The 12,563-nt window shown below is 30.0% G+C and overlaps 1 protein-coding gene across 1 annotated transcript; it reads left to right on the top strand.

The window, feature by feature from the left end:
* The first annotated feature begins 246 nt into the window (after window positions 1-246).
* Window positions 247-2,805, top strand: LOC120088770 (LOB domain-containing protein 4-like). Its single transcript, XM_039046205.1, has 2 exons — window positions 247-536; window positions 2,214-2,805. Exons 1-2 carry the CDS (start codon window positions 354-356, stop codon window positions 2,550-2,552), a joined length of 522 nt encoding a protein of 173 aa, XP_038902133.1. The 5' UTR covers window positions 247-353; the 3' UTR covers window positions 2,553-2,805.
* The last annotated feature ends 9,758 nt before the right edge of the window (window positions 2,806-12,563 follow it).

Raw genomic sequence — 12,563 nt, 5'->3', positions numbered from 1 at the left:
AAAATTGGTAAGGAAGATGAGAGGAGGGGACAAAATATCATAATATAATATGTGGGGCAAAAGAAAGATCTTCCCTCACCATTTTTCCTTTTAAACAAAAAGGAAATAAATATATATTTTTTTCTTTTTTTTTTTATTGGCAAAATCTAAAGCGTTCTTCTTTTGTAGGTCCCTCTAAAGATTTGCCGTCACTTCTCTATATAACATCTTCCATCTTCTTCATCGCCCCCTCCATTTCTCATCTCTTTTCTTTCACTTCTAAAAAACCTCTAACTCGTATTTCCAAAATCCGATTATATCACAAAATTGGGTAGTGATTTTAAACTATCTCAATTTGCATTCTTTAAAGAGAAATGAAGGAGATTAATGGAAGAAAACAAGGCACATCTCTTTCGCCATGTGCAGCTTGTAAGCTTCTTCGTCGTAGATGTGCTCAAGATTGTGTTTTCGCCCCTTATTTTCCTGCTGACGAGCCTCATAAATTTGCTAGCGTCCATAAGGTCTTTGGAGCTAGTAATGTTAACAAGATGTTGCAGGTTAGTAAGTCGAATTATGATTCGTAATTACATATTATTTTTAGTTTAACGAAGTGGGAGTTTCGAAACTTTATCTTAACTAATTGAATTATACCTAAATTGACGGTTAATAATTAGTTAGCTTGTTTGTCAACGATAGTGGAAATAGAAGATTTTAAAATTATCTATGATCATATGAACAAATGAACCAACAATTCTATTATCCTATTATCCCTATAAACCACATTAATTGACTAAACAGCCCACATTAACTTACAGACAAAAGAAGGAAAAAAAAACGGGTTTTATAAAATTAATTTTTTAATTAAAAAAATGACATGACACTCTCTTTGATTGGTGTTCCATCTTTCTTCAACTTTTTTTCACATTGATTATAAGCCATGACAAGATTAAACGTCTCCATCTCTCTCTTTCACACGTTAATTAATAATTTAGTACACTAATTACTAATTACGATTATATTAACTTTTCAATGTAAAAAGAAATATCTCGTTAAAAGAGAAAAAAAATAATTTCTAACATTTTCAAACCTCACAAGTATAGTTAATTCAAACACAACTATAAACACCTAATAATCATACGTCGTATTTTACGGTTCTCGAATCCAAAAGAAAAAAAATCCACGAATTAAACTAGGATTAAATAAATAATGAAGAAAAGCATACATAAATTCAACTTCTAATATAAGTTGAATTACTATTTGGATTAATTAAAAACATTGAATAATTAAATAGGAGGGTAATGTAAAATGTTAGGTATCTTTTATTTATTTCCGTTATAGTGGTTAATTACAGTTGAGGAGCCCACCGTTTTTTATTTTTAGAAAAAAAGTAAATATTTTTACTTTTTGAAAAAGCAAACCCTAAAATTGGTTGGACGGCCAATTCAGGAGATTCCTTAGCGTATGAAAGATTAAAGGGCATGGTTTAATTTGTACAAATTAAATAATTAACCAAACCATGCTTTAACTAACCATAGCCTTTGGTTAATTAACACTTAACAAAAGCAAAGTATAATTTATATGTTTTAATTAATTATTTAATCCCCTCAACTTTAACCCCATTAGGCTTATAGCTTTTTGGGAAATTACAAGATCAACCTGAACTTTTTTTTCTTTTTGGCTAGCTCCAAAAGAAAGGTAAGATTCTTAATGTTTTGATTTATTTCACTATCATAAATCAATATTATTTGTGTCATTCTGACGTCATAATGACATCTAAAATCCTTTCTTCATATAAAAGTAATGTAAATAGTTGGTATAGGTACATTTCTTTTAAATATTATAATAATTAATAAAATATATTTAAGTGTACTTTTTTGCCGTATCCATTTTTATGCGACTCATTGAATAGTTCAATCACAGTTTGACATGTAACATGCTTTTTGGTTTTTAAAACATTTTTTATTTTGTTTTTAATGTGATTGGAGGGATGGTAAGAAAATATGTGCAAGTAAGTATTACTCATAACTCCTTATGATGGTTTTTCTATATAAAATTACCATTCTTTAGTCCAATCGTTTTTTTTTTTCGTCGTCTAAATATCTGTTTAGATTTTATGGACTATGATATTATATTAAATAAACACGAGGTTCTATCTCAAAAAGTAACTGACAACGAGTGGGGTTTCTCCATATTTCCAATGAATTATATTTTCTATTGGGTTTATTAATTGACAGGAGCTACCAGAGCAACAACGAAGCGATGCAGTCAGTTCAATGGTGTACGAGGCAAACGCAAGGGTACGAGATCCAGTATACGGTTGCGTTGGAGCCATATCGTCACTACAACAACAGATCGATGTCTTGCAAACACAACTGGCAATAGCGCAGGCGGAAGTGGTTCACATGCGGATGCGCCAATTCCCGTCGTCCTCCTGCAACCTGACCATCGGCCACTCGCCAGAAACTGCCTCACCGTCCGGCAAGATGAACATTCCGGCGCCAAACAAGTCCTATTTTTCCATGGACATGGTTGACCACGACAACATGGGGGAGTCCTTATGGTCGTCGTGCTAGCTAGCTAAATTAATTTAAGCTTTTAGGCGTGCGTCTTTTGCCTTCACATTTTTTTTCCTTCTTAATTTTCCTAATTATCATTATAATGTGCTTTTCTTTATCATTATAATGGGGCTTGCTTTATTGTACGTTTGCTTTTATTAATACTTTTTTTTCCCTTCTTTGGCTCTTTATTTATATGTAACTACTTTGTAGAAAAGAAAACAGCGCTACGCGGAGAGATCATTATGATGATTATTGATAACCATATTGTAAATGCTTAAACAATGTAATTAAGTTATGAGGTGTCATATCTCTATATATGTTTAATTTTAATATATAGTATTCATATAGTGTTCTTTTTTTCCTTTCCCATTTCTCTACTTTTGTATATATTATTTTGTTATTTTATTGAAAAGTATTTTGTATATCCTATTTAATTGTCCAATCATAATTTATCATTTAGTAATTTTTTATCTTTTAATTAAAATATATATTTTGTTGTGTGAATGAAAAGAGCTGCACAAATATGGATACAATCCAGAATGCATCTAAATATTGCTCTATTAGATTAATTTATTAATTTATTAAAAAAGTTAAGATTGAATTATAAATTTAGACTTTAAACTTTTGAGATATATATCTATTTAGTTTGGAACTTTCAAAACTACGAAATTAGTTCCTAAACTTTAATAATTATTAAATTGTTGATTGACCCAACAACTTAAGCTTACACGTGAAGGAAAATTGACCCAAAAGCTTAAGCTTATGAATGAAGGAAAATTTAATATCATATCATCTAACAATAATATTTAAAACTCACGGATTGACCAAACACAACATTGAAAGTTTAAAATTTCATTAGATACATAAATTTTAATATATCTAATAGATCAATTAAAATTTCTAGGGACATATTAATATAAACTTAAAATTTAAAGACTTATATTATACACAAAATTTAAAATTAGGACCTAGCTGTTAGATATTTTTTAAAAGTTCAGGAATCAAATAAACACAAGTTTATTTAAAATTAAGAGACTACATTTGTAATTTAAAAAGATAAAATTAAATAAAAGCCACCTTATTGTTTAATCAACTCATAAAGACAAAAATAAAATGAGAATAAGAACAAGTCATAGGATTAGTGGGTGAGATCCTATATCATGTTAGTTAAAACCCTTTTCTTTTTCTTTTCTTTTTTATTCTGAAGGTTAGGTTTAGTTAAAAAAGAATTAATATTTATGAGTCATTAATAACTTAACTTATAGAAATACCAGTTATTCTGCCTCTTTTATCTAAAAACAATTAGGAAAAAGCTCTGAAAATGCAACAATTTGATAAGGAATTTATGAAAATAATTATATCATGCGATCACACACACACAAAACCTAATCTATCTACAAAAAGTTAAAAATCATACTTTGTTTAGTGTAGAAAATCTGCTGATGTGATCGCTTGAGTTCTCAACACCAATATATGTGATCACATAGTTGACCAAGTTGGTGGTTTCAGGCGATGAGATATGACATAACATGTGGGTGGTGGAAGTCAAATCAAAGATCAAGTTGGTAGCTGATAAGAAAGCTTCACTATAGAATCAATGAACTTCTAATGCGCAATAACGATGCATCAAGGTATGAAATTTAATGCACCTTATCAACACAATCATTAGTAAGAGAAGAAAATCAGCATCTAAATGCCTATAAATATACCATGAAATCACCAAGTAAACACTCGAGAAGAATAGGAAGAAAACTCTGCAAAAATCCACTCCTCTTTCGACCATTTGTAAACTTTGAGGGAAAACTTAAGAATCACATATGGAGGTAGAAGAAGAACTCCATTTTCAACCTCCTAGTGAAGCAGTCATTGATAAAATCGAAGAAAGCAAGGAATTAGACAGCACGACTTGTTTCTCTACATCTTTGCTCAATATGAATACATATTCAGTTCATTTCTCATCCATCTTTTCTATTTCCATTATGAGTAACTAAACCATTTATGGGTTGAGAAACATTTAGCTAACATGAACTAAACAATATTTAAACCATGCGTTCACACTTATTGAAACACTTGAATAATTCGAGAGATTATTCTAAGTAGATTAAATCTAGGTTTGAAAGAACTAAAGATTTAGAACTCATAAAACAAGAAGAGAGGTTATTTAGAAATAAAGAAATATCTTTTACAACATACACTCGTTGCATGCATCCTAGAAATAGGATATTGTGGCTATATACGCTGAAAGGTGTAGGTTATAAATATCTCTCATTTGAATTTCATATTCATTACGTACACTGTTTCATTTGCAGTGTAAATCCCATTGCATCCATTACTAAAATTAATCTTAATATTAGAATAACATCAAAATCCATCACCTGTTTAGTGTTCAAATTGCGTCAAGATCAGAACATTAGTTGTCAACATATTCACAACAACACAATCTCTGAGTTTGACCTTGGACTCACCAGGACTCTAGTTGAACTTATACTTGGGTTTAATTCAATAAAACAGTGCGTTAGAATCCAACATTCAACATTCATTTTATCGCATGGTATGAAGGCATCAATTATATATGAAGAGGGTCGTAATTGCAAGGGAAATATAGACGCTAATTTTGACTTTATTTAGGATGATTTTATAAGATAATTAAGGAGCATGAAATGGAAAAATCTTTCAGGCATGACAAGCCGTGGATTCGCTATATAATTAACATTAGCAATCAACATTAATTTTTTTTTTCGAAATCATTAGTTCTTTATGTTTCGTCGCCAACGCAAATTATATAAAATAATCAGATTATGTTGTGCACTTTCAACCAAAATGATTATATGGCCAAAATTATGTATAAGATGTGAAATCAATACTTTTTTTCATAATAATTTAGATATTGTTTACTAATCATTTAGTTTTGAATGTTTAGTTTTTGAAAATTAAACCTATGAGTTCTCTTCTTACAAAGATTTTTATCTTTCTCGAATAAAAGAGTTGAATTCTTAGTCAAATTTTAAAAATAAATACTATTATTTTAGTTTTCAAAACTTAGCTTTGGTTTTTTAAAATATTGGTAGAAGTATATATATAACAAAGCATGAAAATTAGAGGGTGGAAGAGGTGTTTATAGGCTTAATTTTCAAAAACTAAAAACAAAAAACCTAAGGTCTCGTTTGGTAAATATTTCGTTTTTTATTTTTGATTTTTGAAAATTAAAGTCTATTCCCTTGTCATCTCTTTCAATGATTTGCATCTTTCTTAAGTACAATGGTTGAATTCTTAGCCAAATTAAAAAAAATAATAATAATAATAATAAATAAATAAATAATTTTTTTTTTTAGTTTTCAAAATTTGACTTGTTTTTTAAACCATTGATAAAAAAGTAGATAACAAAAGCAGAAATTTGAAGATGGAAATAGTGTATATATGCTTTATTTTAAAAGACTAAAAAACAAAAAACGAAATGGTTACCAACGAGCTTAAATGGTTACCAAAATGGATCTTAATTATTTTATTTTTAAGAAAATTAAGCTTACCAACTTTACTTCTTACATCTAAGTTTTAGAAAATCAAATGAAAATTTGAAAATTAAAAAAGATAATTTTTAAATATTTATTTTTTTGTTTTTAGATTTTGGTTAAAAATTTAAATATTTATGGAGTAAAAATGAAAAACCATGACAAGATAATCGGAAGAAAACAAGCATAAATTTTAAAAACTAAAACTAACAACAAAATAGTTATAAAACATGGTCTAAACAACTAGCTGACTAAAGTGTCCCATTTGGAGTTAACTTCCCTAGATTGATATGATTAGAGATATGATTATAGGGAGGAATTGTTTTCAAGATTGAAACAAGAATAATGAACATTATAATAAAGTCTATTTGAAATGACAATTTAAGTATTTAAAGAAAAAAAACCTTTTTTAAGCTCATAAAATAATATGGATTTCAAAAAGCTTTCCATATGTAAATGCTTTGGATCAAAACTCGATAAACAACCACCGATAATTAACATTCATAAACTCACCCTCTAACAAAGGTGACAAAGCAAATCATATTTGTCTGTTTATGATCTCTCTTGACTCCATTCTTAATTCAGCTATTCTTCCAAATTAAATCATAAGATTTGCTAATTTTACAATTTGAAAAAGAAAGCCTTTGAAAAAAAGCTGTTTCTACAACCTACTCTTTTTCAAACTATATTATCATTGGAGAGATAGTTCCTTGTTGGGTAGCATTATTAGTAAGGAGAAAAATAGCAAAACCTTTCAAAAATATCTTGACTATATTATATACTTGGCTTTTTCTAAAAATAATCATATATAACCCTAAGTATTCTCACTCACTTCAACTAAAAATAATGAAAATTGTCACACATGTTAGTTGAAACCAAAAATGGTCATATTGGCTTTCACTTCACTCTTCAACATCAACTTCCTTCAACATCTTTCCATTCTAAAATTCCACACATGATATGTCATAAGTTGCTTCTTTTTGAATTAACATCTAAAGTTAAAGGTAACTTGCCAAATATGGGCCATCAATCCTTTCATAATCTACAATTTTCTCCTAAGATTTTATTACTAAACTCTTTTTTGGACTCTTTATAGGCTCAAACTTATATGACATCTAAAGTTGAATTTGAAAAAAGACTAACAATGGGGATAACAAAAGAACCCCTGTTACCATGCCCTATATGCCTATATATATATATATCTTACCCTATACGAAATAAAATACATCAAAGTCCATGAATGTCATCATAGTCAAAACAAAGTGGCAAAGATATTAACTTTCTCTCTTGGAATTATATGATTGCAGTACTATTATTCAAGTTATCATGACTCATTTGACTAATTTTGTCACTAAAAAGTTTGATCTTATACTAAGATCAATATGGTAGTAGGAGTTTGAACACATAACACATGATTACATCAACACATCTTTATTGAATTACATTAAATGGTCGAAATTAATATTATACCCTTTATTCAAAAGAAAAATAAAAGAAAAAAGAATGAAATTTAGAAGCATAGGACAAAAGGGTTTTTGATGTGAAGGTTAAAAATATGATATATATACAAGATTCATTTTGTACTTTTCACACTTTATTTACCCTATAATATATTGCAACTTTTTTAGTGTTTAAGAGGAAAAATGGTCAACTTTGTATTAGTAATGAAGTGGAAAACTTCTTTTCCCTAATTCCATGGGCCAGAAATGGTGGCAAGAAGAGAAAGCCCATTAAAAACCTCCATGTTTCTTTGTGGGTGATTGGTTCAATTATGAACTTTGATTTGATTTTACAGATCAAAAAGTTTGAAATTTATAGTGGATTAAATTACAAAGTTTAGTGCAAAATTCAACTAATATCTACGATATGAGGATTGTGATTTGAATCCCTCATCCCTATTCTATTAAAAAAATTATTAGTACAAAATAACTAATGTACCAAATATAAAATAGAATTTTTTGTTTAATGGAACTCTGGATTTTCAATATTGTATAAGATAGATTTGTAGAATTTTTAAACATGATGTAAAATAATTCAACGATCTATTAGATGCAAACTTCAAAATTTAGGAATCTATTGAAAACAAAATTGAAATTAATTTAAAGACATGTTAATGAATGATTGAAAATATGTTGCCTAAATTGAAAACTGTTTGAAAGAAAAGCCTTTAGTCTGGTGCAAGTGCACATTCCTAGTTGCCTTTCAGGGAAAGGGGTTTTCAACAAAATTTGCAAAAAAACAAAGATTTTCCTCAAAATTTAAATTCTAGTAATAGAAGAAAATTTAATTGGAAGAGTCGTTAACATTTTAAATTGAAAGACAGAATGATGAGAAAATAGGGCATGAAACATGATCATGCCTAATTATAAGGAGTTGTAGCTTAACACGCTATTGTAAATCTTGGCTCAAATTTAGTACACATGATGAATCAGATTCAACAGTTATTTAACTTTATTTGAAGTATCTTTAAGAGTCTAAGTAATTAAACCTATATGTTTATGGCTAATGCGAACTTAAATTATTAAAAATGCAATCTATTGATTCTAAAGGGTTTGTTCTATGTCTAGACTAAAAAACAAGGTCTTATGTCTAAGTTTCATCCCCATATTGTTATTATGATCCAAATCTTATCTAACTCCTTTCATTATTCGATTCAATTTTAGTATATTAATTTAGATAGCCAATCCAAACTAATAATAGAAAATTTCAATAAAAACAATTCAAGTATTGAGATTGAGTCAAGACATTAAAATTTACATGTTAGGCTTGTTCTCTTCTCCTTAAAACATTCACATATTTGAATCCAAGGAGAAAATTAGTTAAGTGAAGAAGTTGTTGTATTGATTAATATCTAAAGGAGTCTAAGTTCAAGTATAGTGAGGGAATTTCATATTTAAAGAGAGTCCAAGCAAAAGGTAAAAAAAGTGATAGTGCAACAAGAGAGATTCTCAAATTTAGGAGGAACCTAAACTCATCTCTAGAAGTGAGCTCTTTGTGATCCACTATAGAGGATGTCTAGTAGATAAGTATCTCATCGTAATCGTTTAACTCTATAATAGTAAAGTTCTTTTAATCGGACACATTATCTCTAAACGTAGGTAATTTTGCACCGAATTGGATTCTAATCTCTATGTCTTTATATTTATGTTATTCTCATAATTTGACTTATAGTCTTTTCTGTTGTTTTTAACATTGAAAATATATATAAAAAACAATTCAAAAACAGTAGCTAAGAACGAAATCAATAATCAATCTAAAACGAATAAACCCAAACCTTATCTCAATCTAATTCGATCTCCATCCTTTCGAGAGAGAATCAAATTATACAACAATATATATTTTTCAAGAGGGATAGATCGAGAAGCAAGACTTGAAATTGTTGTCTGAATTCAAGATGTAAAGAGGAAAAATATACAAGTGCATAAAAGTAAGAACAGTGTAAATTTTCTGTATATGTAAAAATGATGATTGGATGATGGAAATAATGTGTGAGACATCCTTTAAATAGGCTTCAAATGGATGGAGGTTGTTGCTGTGTTTGATATGTCCTTGAGAAATGACATATCCTAAACTCATACAATGTTGCAGCAGTTTGAGGCTGAAGAGGCTTCTACACACACAATGAATTTTGGAGTTTTTCTCATTTCAAGCTCTCTTTTTTATAATTAAGATCACAAAACTCATACAAGAGACTTTTGCTAGATTAAACTTGATTTCCACCACCCCCCTACATTTGAGGCTATATATGTACAATTTATCTCAAAATAATGTAGATTTAGTAGTTAGATAATTCTAAAAAATTGAAAATTATCAATTAGATAGCTTTTCAAGTTAAAGATTTACGTACTAAAGTATTCTTCTTCTTAACTTACAAAATACAAATCTAAAAGTATAAGGCTAAACTTGTAATTTACATTTAAAATGCCATAAATTTTGTGAGTATTGTATACTTATTATTTGAAGTACTTGATTGTTATTGATAAGATTAATTACATGTTTAATTATCTTTTGCTTATTTATTGTGTATTTGTTAGTTGGTTTATCTTTTTTGCTTTTCTCTTTAATGTTTGTTAATCTATGGCCTATCTTTGTATGCCACGTGGCTCTTCCCTATTCATTAAATATCAAGGAGAGGTCTCTCCGTTTCAGTCCAATATTCTTCTTCATCTTACTTTGACATGGTATCAGAGACTTAGGTAAGTAATCCAACGAATACTCTCGGCTATTATTCAAAATCTATCGATACCTTCTTCTCAAATACCAACTTCATTTCCCTTTAACCACAGTCAACCAAGGTTTCCATGTCCTTCAGTATACAATGGATCACCTACCAAATGCCACGCTATGGCTCCAATATCCCAATTATTCCTTTACGAGTTCCTAATCAACTTCCGTTGCTATCTACCCCTTAATCATTTTGTCAACTTTTCTCATCTCAGTTTCTCACTACTAAGCTCACTGACTCCAATTACTTGCTATGGAAGAATCAAAATTTCAATTTGATTATGGGATATGGTATAGAAACCTTTATTGATGGCACGTTTCCTCAGCCTACCAAGTTTTGGATGCTCAACGAACACTGGTGAATCCATATTTTTTGTTTTGGAAAAAATATAATCGTACTATAATGAGCTGGTTCCACTCATCTCTTAATGAAGATAAAATGGGTGAAATTGTTAGGCATTACTCTACTTTTAAAATCTAGGAAGCTTTGCAAAATATTTACGAATCGTCATCTACGACACATATTATGGGTCTTCACTCACAACTTCAAAAGATTAGAAAGATGGGCTAACCATGTCTCAATATTTGGCTCAAATCAATGATGTTGCTCATAAATTCTCTGCCATTGATGAGCCACTGTCTTATCTTGATCATCTTGGCTAAACACCTGAAGGTCTTAGAAATGAATACAACCCATCTGTGACATCCATCCAACTCTCGACTTATAGCCTACAACTCTCGACTTCAAAAGTAAACAACCACGAATCAACTCAACATTATTCAAGTGAATATTGCCAATCTCTCATTTTTATCCAACAATTGACGCCCACCATGGCAACAAAATGATAAGTCCTCTGTTCGATCTCCCACACCTTAGATGAACATCTTTTCTCCAGACATGTTTCCTAACCTCCCTCTTTTTCCTTCAATCTTAACGGTCTTGGTTCTTCTTGTCCACCTTCCTGAAACAAAAAATAGCCCTCCAACCAACCCTCCTTTCACACTAATCCACCTTAATGCTAGATTTGTAACAAACTTGGTCACATTGCTTTGGTGTGTGATAATCTTGATAATCCAAAATATCGGGTTGTTTCACCAAGCCCTTAAGCTCATTTTGCCTAAGCCACTCCTGTTCTTAACCCAAATGCAAATTATCTTGACTCCTTCCCTCTTCCTAAAACTACCCATCTTGATGATGGTTGGTATATGGACTCGGTAGCTATACATCATATGACTCCTAACTTATCCAATATCCAGCATCCCTCTCTATACTTTGGTGATGAACAAGTTGTTGTTGGATCTACTAGTATCTCATCTCTTTTCTCTAATACTTCTGTTCATTTACAATATGTGTTCGATACTCCTTCACTTTTCCATAATCTCATTAACATTGGTAGATTATGTTATGATAATCATGCTTATATTGAATTCTTCTATGATTCCTTTGTGTGAAGGATCTTCGAACCCAGAATCCTCATGATTCTTTTATGGGAAGGACCTTCGAACCTATAATCCTCTTCTTCAGGGCAGACTTGATAGGAGTCTCTACAAATTATCTCTTCCTTTCGTTGCTCTTTCAATTCTCCAACCTCACAACAAGCTTGATGTCTTTCTTTTAACATGCCAGGATATATCTTTATGGCATCATCATTTAGAACATCCATCTCCTCACATTGTTAAGCTAGTTTTGTCTCAATATGATTTGAAGTTAAAAAATAATGATGTTCTATCGTTTTGCAATTCTTGTCAAATGGCCAAGAGCCATCATTTACCATTTCATACTTCTCTGTTTATTGTCTCTATTCCATTTGAATGTTTACTCTAATGTATGAGGTTCTTCCTCTATTAACTCAATTCATGGAGACAAGTATTTCATCTTGTTTATTGATGTCTTCTCTCGTTTCACATGGATCTAAGTACTCAAAACAAAATTCGAAATTGTTTCTTCATTTGTTCATTTTTACTCCATTGTTTCAAATTCAATTTTCTACCACAATCAAATTATTTCAAATAGATAGACGAGGAGAATTTCGTGCCCTCTCCATTCTTTTAACTAAATATGGTATTCTGTGTCTTGTCCTTATACTCCACAGCAAAATGGTAATGTTGAAAGGAAAAATTGGCATGTTATCGAGGTTGACCTATCATTACTATTGGAGTTAGCAAGCAAACAGTGGAATAATTTAGAATCAATAAGCACACTAATTCATTAATTTTAGTAACAAATCAAGCATGTTCATACAAAAGAACGAGGGATTCAAAATACGTTTGAAGAACTCTTTAGATCTTCAAA

The sequence above is a fragment of the Benincasa hispida genome, chromosome 10 (genome assembly GCF_009727055.1).
Source record: "Benincasa hispida cultivar B227 chromosome 10, ASM972705v1, whole genome shotgun sequence".
NCBI lineage: Eukaryota > Viridiplantae > Streptophyta > Magnoliopsida > Cucurbitales > Cucurbitaceae > Benincasa > Benincasa hispida.
This window is presented reverse-complemented; position numbering and strand designations above follow the sequence as displayed.

Excerpts from the sequence above, each read along its gene's own strand:
- LOC120088770 (XM_039046205.1), top strand. The coding sequence starts at position 354 with ATGAAGGAGATTAATGGAAGAAAACAAGGCACATCTCTTTCGCCATGT. Across the intron at positions 537-2,213 it reads ATGTTAACAAGATGTTGCAG|GAGCTACCAGAGCAACAACG; the intron begins GTTAGTAAGTCG and ends ATTAATTGACAG.